The 15072-nt window shown below is 57.5% G+C and overlaps 2 protein-coding genes across 9 annotated transcripts in view; one reads left to right on the top strand and one right to left on the bottom strand.

Annotated features, from left to right (window-relative positions):
* Positions 1 to 13004, top strand: part of Grin1 (glutamate ionotropic receptor NMDA type subunit 1) — a 25228-nt gene extending 12224 nt beyond the window's left edge. For 2 of the 8 annotated variants that reach the window (XM_008831224.1, XM_008831222.1), the window contains 16 exons: positions 1241 to 1362; positions 1433 to 1607; positions 2659 to 2803; positions 2901 to 2984; positions 5291 to 5432; positions 5512 to 5639; positions 6060 to 6224; positions 6300 to 6418; positions 6536 to 6648; positions 6722 to 6870; positions 6969 to 7126; positions 7281 to 7442; positions 7860 to 7969; positions 8062 to 8207; positions 9478 to 9588; positions 12059 to 13004. In XM_008831224.1, the coding sequence (XP_008829446.1) occupies positions 1241 to 1362; positions 1433 to 1607; positions 2659 to 2803; positions 2901 to 2984; positions 5291 to 5432; positions 5512 to 5639; positions 6060 to 6224; positions 6300 to 6418; positions 6536 to 6648; positions 6722 to 6870; positions 6969 to 7126; positions 7281 to 7442; positions 7860 to 7969; positions 8062 to 8207; positions 9478 to 9588; positions 12059 to 12127 (2098 nt within the window). In that variant the 3' untranslated portion in view covers positions 12128 to 13004. Of the gene's footprint in view, positions 1 to 1240; positions 1363 to 1432; positions 1608 to 2658; positions 2804 to 2900; positions 2985 to 5290; positions 5433 to 5511; positions 5640 to 6059; positions 6225 to 6299; positions 6419 to 6535; positions 6649 to 6721; positions 6871 to 6968; positions 7127 to 7280; positions 7443 to 7859; positions 7970 to 8061; positions 8208 to 9477; positions 9589 to 11693 lie in introns of all 8 variants that reach the window. The other 6 variants (XM_008831228.1, XM_008831226.1, XM_008831223.1 and 3 more) reach the window with 5 other exon arrangements.
* A 38-nt stretch (positions 13005 to 13042) lies between these two features.
* On the bottom strand, positions 13043 to 14478 carry Lrrc26 (leucine rich repeat containing 26). Its single transcript, XM_008831220.3, has 2 exons — positions 13517 to 14478; positions 13043 to 13440 (listed from the first exon to the last, which is right to left on the bottom strand). Exons 1-2 carry the CDS (start codon positions 14184 to 14186, stop codon positions 13121 to 13123), a joined length of 990 nt encoding a protein of 329 aa, XP_008829442.1. The 5' UTR covers positions 14187 to 14478; the 3' UTR covers positions 13043 to 13120.
* Positions 14479 to 15072: the final 594 nt, after the last annotated feature.

Here is a 15072-nt window from a genome sequence, read left to right as displayed (position 1 = left end):
AAAAGAAAGTGAATAATACCTGAGGGTTTCCTCTGTTACACACACACACACACACACACACACACACACACACACACATCACACACATCACACCACACCACATCAAGGCTCAGGGAGCATCACAGAAGGTGGGGCAGAGAGAATGTAAGAGCTGAAGGATGAGGTGGAGTGCTATGAAATCCTGTCTATGGACCTCATGGCTATTGCTCTCATGAACTTACAGTAGTTATGGTAACCTGCAAAGATCAACATTCTTGCATGAATGGGTAGGGGCTCATGAGGCTCCAACTCTAGGTGAGGAACTATTAGCAATTGATGGCTTCTGGGGGAAAGAGAGTCATTTTTCTTAGGGGATGTGGCCACTGGTAGGTTTCTCAGGCTCTGGTGGCCCCATACCAGGGTGCATGCAGGCAGCACTAATCAAAAAAAAAAAAAAAAAAAAAAAAAAAAAAAAAAGAAGAGACTGAGAGGTACAGGGTGAGGGGAAGACCCTTGGTAGCCATTGAGCCCAGGAAGCCTTAGGGTCGTTGCATGAACAGGGAAACCAACCCCAGGAGACAAGGTTTCCTGTTTTACTGTCTGCAGGACTTACCTGTGAGGATACCTCAGGAGCTCAGGACTACATGTCCATGCAAGGTGAAGGTGGGGCTTGCCTGTCCTGGCGGCCCAAGCCCTAGGTGCTAGGAGAGCAGTCCCTCTTTTCTTTGGCAACCCTTCAGGATCCTCAAATCAGCTCCCAGGGCACTGAGCCCCCAACTCCTCATTTCACACCTTTGAACATGGAGGTCCACAAAGCCTGTGGCTTGCCTGGAGGTCATAGGGTCACAGGCACTGGAGTAGACTATCCAGGCGCAGACCCCTACTCTGCCACTCACCACTACTTGTGCCTTGGTTTTCCCCCTGACACAAATGCTTACTTTATAGGGATATTGAGATGGTTCAGGCAAAGAATTTATAATACAGAGCAAGTGTTCAACAGTGATCCATCCTGGGTCACCCAACATAGGGCCAATCAGCAAGCTATCCTCTAATATCTGCCCTCTAAAGGCAGGAGGCCAGCAATTGAGGGCCGGGGAGCTCCTGGGTCCAGCCCCATCCCCTGAGCAGACCCTCCAGACCTGGCGGCAGGATCGACTGCCGTGGTTGCAGCCACGCTCCCAGGAGCACCGGAGTGGGAGCGGCTGTGGCCATGGGTGGGGAAGGCCAGAGTCCTGGCCTGTCACCCCGGTCTGTCCCACAGCGAGGACGATGCTGCCACTGTGTACCGTGCGGCCGCGATGCTGAACATGACCGGCTCGGGGTACGTGTGGCTAGTGGGGGAGCGCGAGATCTCGGGGAACGCCCTGCGCTATGCCCCAGACGGTGAGTGCTGGGCTGTGGGGTTGCTTGGGGCTGGAGGCCTATCCAGCCTCTAAGCCATGGGGTCCTACAGGCATCATCGGACTGCAGCTCATCAATGGCAAGAACGAGTCGGCCCACATCAGCGATGCCGTGGGTGTGGTGGCACAGGCCGTGCACGAGCTGCTAGAGAAGGAGAATATCACGGACCCACCGCGGGGCTGCGTGGGTAACACCAACATCTGGAAGACAGGACCACTGTTCAAGAGGTGGGTGGGGATGCTGTCCGGAGGTGGGTAGAATCATGGGTCACCAGGTAGGCGGGTGGGGTGGGGTGGGGGCTTGCTCTTAAGAGGAGGTGGTTCGTTCTTCCGCACATGTTCATCTGGGACATCCTATGGTCACAGTCACCTCCACCACTTCCTCATCTTGGTCTTCACTGTGATAATCATCTCTTCCCAACACTAAGGCCAGTACCTCTGTTGCACAAACATCATGGCTACCTCCACTTCTGCACTCCAACCTATCAATGCTGCAGACTACCTCACTCTCCACAGTGCCTGTCACCCTAGAAGTTGGTTCTTGCTGCAGGTAGGGCCTGGGACCCTCTAAGGGACCCAGAAGCTTAGAGTAGAGTAGAAGTCCAAGGACCATGAGAAATTCTGGGTTGGCTAAAGTCCAAAGACCAAAGGAATGGTTGCAGAAGTTAGTCCCCAGCACCCCTGGACACCAGAGAGGTCCAGAGCCACTGTTCATGTGTGCCCACAACAGGTGCACATGCATCAGTGCAGTTACAGGTTGCATACACATGTACATAGACTGGTGAGGGCACACAGAGACTCAAAAAGGAATATGATATATGTGTGCCACAAGCACACCCCCCCACACACACACATGTCACATGCACACAGGCTCACTGATAACGTTCCAAAGAGCAAACACAGCCAGATAAGCCCACTCGGTGGTTAGAGCTAGGTGCAGGCTCAATCTGCTTCCTTCAGCCCAGGCAAGTGGGCAGAGGTCGTCCGAGCCTCTTTGCCTTCCCTGAAAAGCCAGGATGGCAGCTGTGACAATCAAATGTCCTAATCCACAAAAGCCCTCGACACAGGGTCTGGCACCCAGGACCCACTCAGATGCACTAGCTGTTCTGTCCATCTGGTGCAGGCAGACACGCACCATGTCCTCCACTCAGCATGAAGATCTACCATCTGCTCATCTTTCCTTTCTTGAGTCTCGGGCAGAAGGAGTGGGGGCTTCTGCTGCTCAGAAGCCAGGAAGAAAGGACATCCCTGATAGGTTTACAACATATTTCCTTCCCAGGGTGCTGATGTCTTCCAAGTATGCGGATGGAGTGACTGGCCGTGTGGAATTCAATGAGGATGGGGACCGGAAATTTGCCAACTATAGCATCATGAATCTACAGAACCGCAAGCTGGTGCAAGTGGGCATCTACAATGGCACCCATGTAGGTGGGGGTCATGAGGGGGTGGGGGCTGGGGCCTTAGGGTCCTGGGGCCAAGACCCCTGCGTGGCCACCCTCCATCTCATACTCCCACCCCCAGGTCATCCCAAATGACAGGAAGATCATTTGGCCAGGAGGAGAAACGGAGAAACCTCGAGGATACCAGATGTCCACCAGACTAAAGGTGGGAGACCTGCTGAAATGCTCCAGCACTTCTACCCACAACACCATCTACCCCTTCAGGGGCAGTGGGAACACAAATAAAGGACCTGGCTGCTGTTCCACACAGCAGAGGAAGCAAGAGAATAGGTAGAAGGAGAGCCAATAGCCTCTCTTTAGCATCCTATCCCACCCAGCTCTAGTTAAGTCTGAGGAAGAGCTAATGGGCAGAGGGACAATGGGGATGTTACTCTGGGCACTGGTACAGAGCCCAGATTAGCACACTGCTTTCCTGAGTGTCTCTTTTCTCCTCCCAGAGGTCTGTTTCTCCCTGGGCTCTAGGGAGCCTCCTTCTCTAGCTGGCTTCCTTTCATATAGTGTCTTTTCCTCACCCTGACTACACATCCCTTGGGTTCATTCATGGTCCCCTCCCTCCTCCTAAGGGTTGTTCTGGGATTTTCTCTCAGTGCTGAGCCATGCCACACCCACACCAGCTCTCTTATCATGGATTACCAATGGCAAGACCTGATGTGTGATATGTCTAGCCAACCTCTCGGTGTCTCCAGGTCATCAAATGTCCCAATCTTGCTAGCTTTCTGAGCCCACCTCTGCAACTGCGGGTCCAGCCCCCATAGTGTCACTCCTGACCCCCTTGTCAGCACCTGTTCTTCACTCTTTACAGGATGGGCTTTTCCAGGGCCAGTGTGGTATCTCTTTGCAGCTCAGGCATCTGCTATTGAAAAGTCTGAAAGTTCTAGCCAAACACTAACAGCTAGGAGGACCCATCAAGATAAAGGTGGCTGTTTGCAATGTTTCTGGCCTAATTCTTGACAGTACTAGCATATATTACTTGTATAACAGAAAAACAAAAGACTTAAATACCAAATAAATCCCTCTCCCCAGGAATAAAAGCCAAAATACTGCCCTTGAGGTAAGACTGAGTACTGACGCCCCCTCTCCTGACTCTTCCCTGAGACTCCCAGCTGAGGACACCTCTCCCACTGCCTGTCATCACCCCTGACCTTTGTCCAGTCCTGTCTGGACTGCCTGGTCCACTGCCTTCCACCTCCCCATAGATCCCCTCAGCAAAAGGCTACGTTCCACTCCAGCACCACCCCACCCCAGACCTGCAGTCAGCAGACTGTGGGCCCTGGAGGACAGGGAGAGGGAAGAGTCAAAGCTGAAGCCTGTGCTAAAGAGGCAGCCTTGAAAGAAGAGAATCAGCTGGGCATGGTAATGCACGCCTGTAATTCCAGCCCTTAGGAGGTAAAAGTAAGAGAATTAGGAGTTCAAGGTCACGCTCAGCTAGGTACCAAGTCTGAGACCAGCCTAGACTAGATGGGGTCCTTTCAAAAAATTTTAAATGGAGCATTAAACGAGGGAGAATGGAAGGGACAGAAGATGAGGATTGGGGTAGGGAGGTGGCCCAGTGTGGCGGGTAGCATGAGTTGGATCCCCAGCACCCGTGTAAAAGGCTAGACATGGCTACACACATCTGTAACCCCACTGCTAGCTGAGAAGGGGGTAGAGACAGGCAGATTCCCTGGAACTTGCTGGCCAGTTAGGCCAGTCAATCATTGGGTCCTTGTCTCAAAAATACAAGGTAGAGGGCAACAGAGGAAGACAGGCACCTGAGGTTGGCCTTCATGTGTATTTGCACACATGCACACATACACACAAACACACAAACATACACACAAACACACAAACATACACAACACACAAGAATAAGCTTTTTTTAAAGAAAACGATTAAAGACTGAAGGCTGCATGCCAGAGTTATGGGCTGTGGGCAGGAGAGGCAGGGGACAGATGTTAACAGTCCAGTGGCCCTTTGGGTCTCTTCTGTGGACATGCTTCTGTCCTTCTGACACAGTGGAGGCCTGACACAGTGGAAGCTCTGGCTGGGATAGTTTTTTCTTCTATGAGTGACCAGGGAGAGTGCCCAACACACACTGGTATTCCCTTGGACTTCCCTGATGGAGGGAGTGATGTGTAAGCTAAGAACTAAGGAAAATGGCCGCAAGAAGAGGAGGTATGGTCAGAGATACTTTTGATGAATCAGCACAGGTGGCTGGGAAAGTCCGTGTCCTACTTCATCACCCCAGACCTATATCTGTCCCCCAGGCACAGTATGCAAGTAATGCTGGCCATGTCAAAAGGATGTGGACTAATCTCTACAAATCAATGGGGAGGCTCTAGGCTTGAGCAGAGCCCAGGTGGGGGATTTAGCACTGGAAGGGAGATGGGAAGGAGGGATTGCTGAGAAGAGGCCAGCACCCAGAGACAACCAAGGGCAGGTGGTCTAGGCTGGTTCTCATCTTCTCCCCAGATTGTGACCATCCACCAAGAGCCCTTTGTATATGTCAAGCCCACACTGAGTGATGGGACATGCAAAGAAGAGTTCACAGTCAATGGTGACCCAGTCAAGAAGGTGATCTGTACTGGGCCCAATGACACATCACCAGGCAGCCGTGAGTACTGGGCAGGGCATGGTAGAATACAGGGCAGTGAGGCCAAGAACCCACAGTTACTATCCCTGAACCCCTACAGCACGCCACACGGTACCTCAGTGCTGCTATGGCTTCTGCATTGACCTGCTCATCAAGCTTGCCCGAACCATGAACTTCACCTATGAGGTGCATCTGGTGGCAGATGGCAAATTTGGCACACAAGAGCGGGTATGACGTGGATGGCAGGGGTAGGGCCTAGAATCAAGGGGCTCATGAGCTGGTGGTGGTTATTACTGGGAGGTGCCTGTGGGCTGGGCAGAGACTTTGTGGGAGGAACCTGTGGACTGAACAGAGCCTGTGTGAGAGGGGCCTGTGGACTGGGACTAGGGATAGTGGGAGGGTCCTGTAAGCCATGATGGACTAATTGAATGGCCTTTGGGTTGGGTGGAGTTTTTATAGAAGGAGCCTATTGGATGGGGCTGGTCTTCAGAGATGAGGTAGACATGGAACAGGAGATTATGGCTGGCCATGTGCTAGGACTAATAACAGTATCAGGAATGTGACTCCCGCAGCAATGCTCCTGCAACTCTCACATTTGAGAACATGACCACCCTGTCCACAGCTCCCACTGGCTCTGTTACCCCTCAGGTAAACAACAGCAATAAAAAGGAGTGGAATGGGATGATGGGAGAGCTGCTCAGTGGACAGGCAGACATGATCGTGGCACCGCTGACCATCAACAATGAGCGTGCACAGTACATAGAGTTCTCCAAGCCCTTCAAGTATCAGGGCCTGACCATCCTGGTCAAGAAGGTAGGCAGCAGTCAGGTAGGGGGAGGATAAGGTCCTGGAGGGCCCAGGGAACACTAATCACCTAATAACCTGCAGGAGATCCCTCGGAGCACACTGGATTCGTTCATGCAGCCCTTTCAGAGCACACTGTGGCTGCTGGTGGGGCTGTCAGTGCATGTGGTGGCGGTGATGCTGTACTTGCTGGACCGTTTCAGGTGAGCGCCACACAGAGGGATGGATACCTACATCTGAAGGGTGGGCAGAGCTGGGCAGGGATGCTTCTCCTGTCCTTTTTTCTGCCCTCTCTCCCACTTGCCCTTTGCACTCTGTAGTCCCTTTGGCCGGTTCAAGGTGAACAGCGAGGAGGAGGAGGAAGATGCACTGACCCTGTCCTCTGCCATGTGGTTCTCCTGGGGTGTCCTGCTCAACTCTGGCATTGGGGAAGGTGAGGCTATGCCCAGGCTCCACCTGGCTGTATTCCCTGCCTTCCAGGAGCTGATCTGAGTCTCTGCCCACAGGTGCCCCCCGAAGCTTCTCTGCACGTATCCTGGGCATGGTGTGGGCTGGTTTTGCCATGATCATTGTGGCCTCCTATACTGCCAACCTGGCAGCCTTCCTGGTGCTGGATCGGCCTGAGGAGCGTATCACAGGCATCAATGACCCACGGGTGAGACCCCCAAACTAGGGGAGGTGTACTGAAGTGGGGAAATCTGTCCTTGGTAGGGCTTGGAGAGCAGCTGTGAGCCATGCCCTCTGTCCCTGCAGCTCAGGAATCCCTCAGACAAGTTCATCTATGCAACAGTAAAGCAGAGCTCAGTGGACATCTACTTTCGGAGGCAGGTGGAGCTGAGCACTATGTACCGGCACATGGAGAAACACAACTATGAGAGTGCGGCCGAGGCCATTCAGGCTGTGCGGGACAAGTGAGCAGGCAGACAAAGGGCCACTCTGTCTGGGTGGGACAGTAGGGGAGAAGCAAAGGGGAGCCCACTCACACGGGAGTGTCCACGCTAAAGTGAGGGGGCAGGGTAAGCAGCCCATGTGGGACTCACTCCATGACCCTGACTCTGCCGGCAGCAAACTTCATGCCTTCATCTGGGACTCAGCGGTGTTAGAGTTCGAGGCTTCGCAGAAGTGTGACTTGGTTACTACAGGCGAGTTGTTCTTCCGCTCGGGCTTTGGCATCGGCATGCGCAAGGACAGTCCCTGGAAGCAGAATGTTTCCCTGTCCATACTCAAGTGAGTCTGCCCTGTGCCCGTGACCTCCCTTCTCCTCTCCACTTTGTTTCAAGAGCCTCCCGCAGAGTTGGGTCTCATCATCAGTGCCCCAGGTGAAGCACACTGAGCTGTCCAACCCCAGTCCAGGCACTGTCCACTGGGCACCCATACTATCCTGTGCACCTGGCCCATGGACTGCTCCAACTCTCTATCAGCCTTGTCCAATCCAAGCATGAACCCCTGTAGGGGAATCTGCCCACTCCCAGCCTGGCCCGGGCTACAAGCCTTGCCCACTCCCAAATCTTGGCCCTCACTGAAAGCCCTGTCTACTCCCACAGCTCTACCTTTGGCAACAACCCTTACCCCTGCTGCAAGCCCTCCCCATTCTCACAGTCCACCCCTGCAAGCCCTGCCTTCTTTGTCATGTGCTGCACCCAGGTCTCATGAGAATGGCTTCATGGAAGATCTGGACAAGACATGGGTTCGGTATCAGGAATGTGACTCCCGCAGCAATGCTCCTGCAACTCTCACATTTGAGAACATGGCAGGTGGGCCCTCCATGCTGCACTGACACTAGGGTGGATTCTCCAGGGGCTGTATCTGCTGAGTGGGCAGCTAAGGCTCTGGGTCCTGCACACAGGGGTTTTCATGCTGGTGGCTGGTGGCATCGTGGCCGGGATCTTCCTGATCTTCATTGAGATTGCCTACAAGCGACATAAGGATGCCCGCAGGAAGCAGATGCAGCTGGCCTTTGCAGCAGTGAATGTGTGGAGGAAAAACCTGCAGGTAGGGCAGGCCACCCTCTGAGGCCTGGCGCCAAGGGCCCCGCCAGGCCACGGCCCTACTCCATGCCCACAGGCCGTGGCACTGGCTCAGTCTCATGGGCAGAACTGGTGCTAGGAGCCATGGCCAGGGGCAGTGGTGAGTGCTCCTGAGGCACAGGGGCAGCACAGGCAGGGGGCTGCCTGTAGGCGGCCACCCACTGCCAAGCTGGGCCAAGGGAGGCCATGCACCCTGCTCCAAGCTTCTGCCTGGTCCCTCTGTCTCCAGAGTCACCTGCTGGCACCCAATTCATAGGAAGTCAAGCAGGCAGGGTAAGACAGGGGCCCACCTGTGTGTAGCATGTGAGTCTGAGCTGCCTTTGGCCCTCCACCGTCCAAGCTCCTTTGAAACCCTTTGGGGACCCTTTTTCTTGCTGTGTCCTGCTCTGTGATTCCAATCTGAATGAAGCTGACCTGCCTCCACCTGGTGCCCCAGGCCATATCCATGAGGATTTGTGGCCAGCAGGGGTGAGGCTGCATGTGGGATGGTCACAGCCCACCAGGGAAGGGGACAGGGTGGCCAGTGGGGACCTGAAGGCCTGAAGATTGGAGGCCAACGGTCAGGTTCTGATTCGCTCATCTCTTCTCTTTCTCTGGGTGTCTTCCTGGAGCTGTGTCCTGAGCTGACATTGGCATTGCAGTGAGGGTTGTGGGGGGGAGCCTCCACACCTCTCATCCACCCACTCTTGCTTTTGGCCCTACAGGTCCCCTGGGGACCTGGCCACTGCTCTTGCTGCTGAGGGCCATGCTAGCCATCAGACTCCAAGCCAGTCCCTGGATCTGCCTCTATCACTCCAATTCCATCTCAACACCTCTTTGGGCCCTTGGCCCCTTCGGCCCCTTCCTGATGTGTGCCCCATGGGGTCAACAGCCTCTGAAAAGAAGGGCTGATGCGGCCTGAGGGGAAGCTCTACCAGTCCTCTGGGGCTCCTCCTCCTCAGGATGCCTGTAAGCCAGGGCCACCCAGGAGCCAGGGAGCCAGGCGGACCTCCCAGGAAGAGTGCCAGCGGGACCCCCAAGCCCAGCCCCAGCACAAGCAAGGACAGGCCCAACCCCGGGCAGAAGAGGCCACCCTCGAAAGTCCGGCTGTCGGTCCGTCTGTTCAGCACAGGGAGGCAGGCAGGAATGAGGGCCCAAGTGGCCGGCCAGGCCTGGCAGCGGCCCCCAAGGAGCAGGCAAGGGCAGGTGTGGCCGCCACCCTTAGCCGTCTAATCACTTATACATATTCATTTTAGGATAGAAAGAGTGGTAGAGCAGAGCCCGACCCTAAAAAGAAAGCCACATTTAGGGCTATCACCTCCACCCTGGCCTCCAGCTTCAAGAGACGTAGGTCCTCCAAAGACACGGTAAGGGGGAAGCACCCCAGTCCCGCGTCTCTGACTCCTCCCTCGCCCCATGTCTGTCTCCCTCTCCTTTACCATCCCACCCCTGCCTCCACCTCGAACCCTGGCCATCTGTGCCTCTGCCCCAAATCAGCTTTTTTGCCCACCATCGACCCATATATGGGTGCTGTCCTCTGGAACGCTCCAGACCTCTCCCCCAGTCCTCACTGGTCCTCAGCTTCCCCATGTGTCTCCGCGTTAGTCTGCCCACCCCTCCCCCCATGCCATGACCCACACACCATCTGGAAGCCGTGTCATGTTGTTGGTCAGTCAGTCAGCCTCACCACCTCTCTCGGCCACCCAGACACTGGGAACCAGAGTGGCCCTGTCCGAGGTTGCCCCTGCCAGGAGGCCACACCACGTCTGTTTCGTTCCTGTTTCTCTTGCCTCCCTGAGGGGCCAGCTGCCCCAACTCCCACCCTGCGACGGCCCTGAAGTGGGTGGCCGTGATGTCCCATCCCGTCCGTCTGTCTGGCCACTGGCTCCGCCCCCCCAGACACCTGTCTCACCTGTCTCACCAGAGCCATGTGTGTTGCATCTTCCATGTGGTCTCTGTGTGGGCTGGGGGCTGGGAGCCGGGCCTGGGTCCATCTGGGTGGACGGCTGGGGCCTAGCATTGGAACTGACCCTTGGTCACAGGGGGACTGTCAGGTGGGGAATGGGGTGGGACCAGGCTGAGCAGTGTCCTTCTGGATGTGTGACCATAGTCTCCAAAAGGTCTAAACATGGGTAGGATAGGGTTGTAAGCTCTGGTCTGCAGCACCCAGAGCAACACTGAGGTTCCCAGAGGGAAGCCAGTGAAGGGGAGGCTAAGACCTGTGCCCCACCTCAGACCCCAGGCACTGCCATAGGGGCACTGTCAGAATCAGACCTTCTGCCTCCACAGTCAGAATCCATCCCCTGCCTTGGGCAGTGTGCCACTGCACCAGAAATGCACACTCTAAACAAAGGTCCCAAAGGGTCCCCACCTTGCTGGAGGTACCCTGGTCCCGGGCAGCTAGCCTCCAGCCTCCAGGAAGCCCCCTTAACCCATGGGCAGCTTCACTGAGAAGGGGCGATGTCTTAGGAGGAGTCAGGAATTGCAGCTGCTCCCCTATGCCCAGGAGGAAAGGCAGACCTCCAGGACACAGACTGATACAGGAACAATCCAAGTCCCAGGCTGAAACTACCAGGGTGCTCCCAGAGGGACCTAGAGGCCTGGCCTCTCAGCTCTCTGAGGGGCTTGACACAGGAAGAGTGGATGAGGAGTAAGGGTCTGTGGGCTGCACCCACTGGAGGCTCCGGGAGCTGGTGCAAGTTCAATTTCCACTGCCACCCAGGCCAGGGCAAGTCGGCAGGACCTGCGCTACAAGGTGTGAGCCAGGGTCCCCACCAGGGGGCAAAGGGAAGATAGAGCAGAGCTGAGGGCACTGAAGGCTGGGACTGTGTGGGGGAGGAGACTTCTGGGAAAGAACTGAAGCAGTGCTTCCCGGGCCAGGGGGCCAGAGTGGGGAAAGCACAAAAGTCCTGCAGGCGGCAGGCCATTTTCAGACAGTGTTGTTACCAAGTCTTGGGGCCCTGTCTGGAGCTGGCCCAGGTACAGCTCAGAAATCTACATGGTTCCTTTCTAGGGACTTGCTCTCAGTGGGATCTTTGCCTGAGCCTCCCTGGGCACCAGGGACAGGTTCTCCCCGGCCATCTGGAGCTGACCCTACTCTTGTAGGGTTGACCTCTGGGCACTGCCACTGGGGGCTGGGTGGGGGAGGGCAACCCAGCTCCTGCCCTGTCTCTGGGGCTGGGCGCTGTTCAGAGGGAGGCCTGGGTGGGGGGGATCCTATGGGGGGGGGGGTCCTGGGGGCTGGGTGGGGGAGGGCAACCCAGCTCCTGCCCTGTCTCTGGGGCTGGGCGCTGTTCAGAGGGAGGCCTGGGTGGGGGGGATCCTATGGGTGGGGTGGGGTCGGTCCAGCTGCTGAGATTCTCTGCCCCTGTCCTGTGGCCAGTCTGGGCCAGGGCAGCACTGGGCGCTCAGGGCTGGGATCCCTGGTGGCCTGCAGGGCCAGCGGGTATTGATTGTTGGTTCTTATTTATAGAGCACCGGGGGTGGACGCGGCGCTTTGCAAAACCAAAAAGACACAGTGCTGCCGCGACGCGCTATTGAGAGGGAGGAGGGCCAGCTGCAGCTGTGTTCCCGTCATAGGGAGAGCTGAGACGCCCCGCCCGCCCTCCTCTGCCCCTCCCCCGCAGACAGACAGACAGACGCACGGGACAGCGGCCTGGCCCACGCAGAACCCCGGAGCACGACGGGGTCGGGGGAGGAGCACCCCCAGCCTCCCCCAGGCCGCGCCCGCCTGCCCGCCGGTCGGCCGGCTGGCCGGTCCACCCTGTCCCGGCCCCGCGCGTGCCCCCGATGGTCGGGGCTAACGGGCCGCCTTGTCTGTGTATTTCTATTTTGCAGCAGTACCATCCCACTGATATCACGGGCCCGCTCAACCTCTCAGATCCCTCGGTCAGCACCGTGGTGTGAGGCCCCCGGAGGCGCCCACCTGCCCAGTTAGCCCAGCCAAGGACACTGATGAGTCCTGCTGCTCGGGAAGGCCTGAGGGAAGCCCACCCGCCCCAGAGACTGCCCACCCTGGGCCTCCCGTCCGCCCGCCCTGCTGCCTGGCGGGCAGCCCCTGCTGGACCAAGGTGCGGACTGGAGCGGCTGAGGATGGGCCAGAGCTGAGCCGGCTGGGCAGGGCCACAGGGCGCTCCGGCAGAGGCAGGGCCCTGGGGTCACTGAGCAGTGGGGTGAGGGGCCTAGGTGGCCCCGGTTGGAGGGGTCTGGAGCAAAGTTGGCAGTCCCATTCTCCCTCCAGCCAGCACCCAGAGCCACAGTGGGGGCCCATGGCCCCAGCTGGCCAGGTCACCTCTCCTCCAGCACCTGCTCCCTGCAGCCTGAGCTCCACCCTTCTGCTGCACCACCCTCCCACGACCCTTCTCCCCACACCCTGTTAGCTGGGCTGGCCCTGACCTTTCCCAGAGCCAGCCCTGACTGCCCTGCTGGCAGCACCTCCCAGGGGTGCTCTCTGGCTCCCCGCTGCCTAGGGCTCTCCAGACTTCCGAGAGGGCTGAGCCTTCTCTTCTGCCTGCAGCCACGATAGTCTTCCCGGGATGCCGGCTCGGGACTACCTTTAACCCTGCCCCGCACCTTGGGCACCAGGGAGCGCCATCCACCTCCCATTCGGATGTCACCTACCCACCACTTTGTACATGATCAGCCCTCCCAATGTCCAAGCGCGTGCCTTTCCCGCGCGGCCCGCGCAATAACGCGCTCCCCTATGCCCCAGGGGCGCCGGGTGCGCACAGCCATCCCCTCAACTCCAGTATTCAGTGGTGATGCCTAAAGGAATGTCAGAAAATTTCTGGTCTTTGTCAATTGTTGACGCCTAAGGGGACCGTGAAGGGAGGACCAGGGATTTGGGGAGTTTCGAGAGCGCGGAGTACAGCCGGGGCGCCGAGGATCACCGCAGCCGGCTTAGGCTTGAGTAGGTGCAGCTGCGGGGCTCCCAGGATCAGCCAGGGATGCTGGGGTCTCGGGGTCTGGTGGTCTCCTTGGTAAGCGGCGCACCGCGCTGCGGAGCCGGCGGCGGCGCGCACCACAGGCTGTGAGCACCGAGCCCAGAGCCAGGCAGGTGGCCAGACTAGCGAGGAATGAGACGGGCCCGAGCGCATAGACCACCGCCAGGTCTCGCACTGTCAGCGGTTGAGCGCAGTGCCTGAAGGCGGCGTCCGGAAAGGCTGTCAGGAGGCTGAGAGTCTGGTGTCTTGGAGACACGCAGAGCAGGGTCTCGGTTTCTGCGGGACACAGGAGAGGAATCAGATGGCGGCAGGTGCACCAGACACTATCTAGCCGGTGCCCCCGACTGCTCACCTGATGCAGGACGTGGGTGCTTGCGCAGCCAGCTGCACAGCGGACGCAGCGCGCAGCCGCACGCCCAGGGGTTGCCACGCAAGCTCAACATGTCGAGAGCAGGCAGGCCATCCAGTAAGTCTGGCGCGAGCGCCGACAGCGAGTTGTCCTGCAGGCTGAGTGCGCGCAATAGCGGCAGCGCGCCCAGAGCCGAAGGCTCCAGGAGTGCCAACCGGTTACCGGCTAGGGAGAGGGACCGCAGCGCGCGCAGCGGTGCGAAGGTGCCCGGAGATAGCGCTTCCAGCTGGTTGGCACTCAGGTCGAGCGACTGCAGCATTCCGAGACCCCAGAAAGCTCGTGCGTGCACCGACTGGAGCCGGTTCTCTCGCAGGTCCAAGCACAGCAGTGCTCCCGCCCCAGCGAAGGCTCCTGGCGGCAGTGTGCTCATGCGGTTGTGATCTAGCAGCAGCACGCGTATCCTCCAGCTCAGGCCTGCGGGTACCGCAGGCAGTGCAAGTGCAGAGCAGTTGATCATGCCGCCCGGTGTACATGTGCACGCCTCGGGGCATTCGGGGACCACCGGGGGTGTCGAGGGGGCAGTTCCAGCAGGTTCCTGGGCCCAGATTCGCCTCAACAGCAGCAACAGCAGCGACAGTATCGGCTGGCGCCTCGAGAAAAAAACGCTCTGCATGGGGGTAGCTCAGGGACCCAAGGTGGGGGCCTTGAATTCTATGCGTCTTCAGAGCCCAGGTGGCTGGGAGTTTGTTCCTGCGCCACTTGCACAAGTATTAATTCTCTGGCCTGGGCACAACAGTTCCTGTCCCACAGCTGGTCCCTTTATCTTGGGCGGGAGCCAGGCACACAGCCAACACCCGGCACTGCCTATAACCTGTCCAGAACTTCAGTCTTGGCTTGGCCCTGAGCCTGAAGTGGAGCTGATGAGGCCACTGGGGGCCCCTCTGAGACCTAAACAGCAGGCTCAAACCCACCCATTCTATATAGAATACAACCAAAAGTACCCTGGTCCATATTCCCGGCTCAGTTCCATTCCTGCTCAGCACAACGACCCCACAGGGAGATTGTCTTAGCCCCTCGGTGGAGGATTGGTGGAGTTACAAACACATGATGGGGCCTGAACTCAGGGGACCACACATCTGAGGCAAAAGAGGCATTACAGGAGAGTGGTTGCCTTTACTCCCTACGCTGGAAGCCTTGAGGACAGTCAGCAGAGGGTGTCATTGGCACAAGTCTGGTCAGTATAGCTCCATTTGAAGTTGCCAGGTACAAGTCCTGACTTGGGAGTCTGGGCAGCTGGAAGAGTCCAAGGTCACTGTCAGCTTTATGAGACCAAGATTAGGAAGGAGCAAGGAGGAGCTGAACTGGCCAGCTGGGCTAGGCACTGGAAACCACAGGGTTCAGTGCCCCAGGGCGGAGATACCTGCCCCCATGATCCACACACAGACACCACCAAGGAGCCCTAAGGGGCTTGTAATAAGATCAGCACAGTCACTAAATACTGTTTAATCCCTCTGCCTAGCTGCCCACTCTACTTTGGCAGTGGGGGTGGGGGAGGTGGT

Source organism: Nannospalax galili, unplaced genomic scaffold (genome assembly GCF_000622305.1).
Source record: "Nannospalax galili isolate Female #2095 unplaced genomic scaffold, S.galili_v1.0 scaffold35, whole genome shotgun sequence".
Lineage (NCBI taxonomy): Eukaryota > Metazoa > Chordata > Mammalia > Rodentia > Spalacidae > Nannospalax > Nannospalax galili.
Note: the sequence above shows the minus strand (reverse complement) of the source record. Positions and strands in the feature narration are given on the sequence as shown.

Excerpts from the sequence above, each read along its gene's own strand:
- Lrrc26 (XM_008831220.3), bottom strand. The coding sequence starts at position 14,186 with ATGCAGAGCGTTTTTTTCTCGAGGCGCCAGCCGATACTGTCGCTGCTG. Across the intron at positions 13,441-13,516 it reads GCACCCACGTCCTGCATCAG|AAACCGAGACCCTGCTCTGC; the intron begins GTGAGCAGTCGG and ends TGTGTCCCGCAG.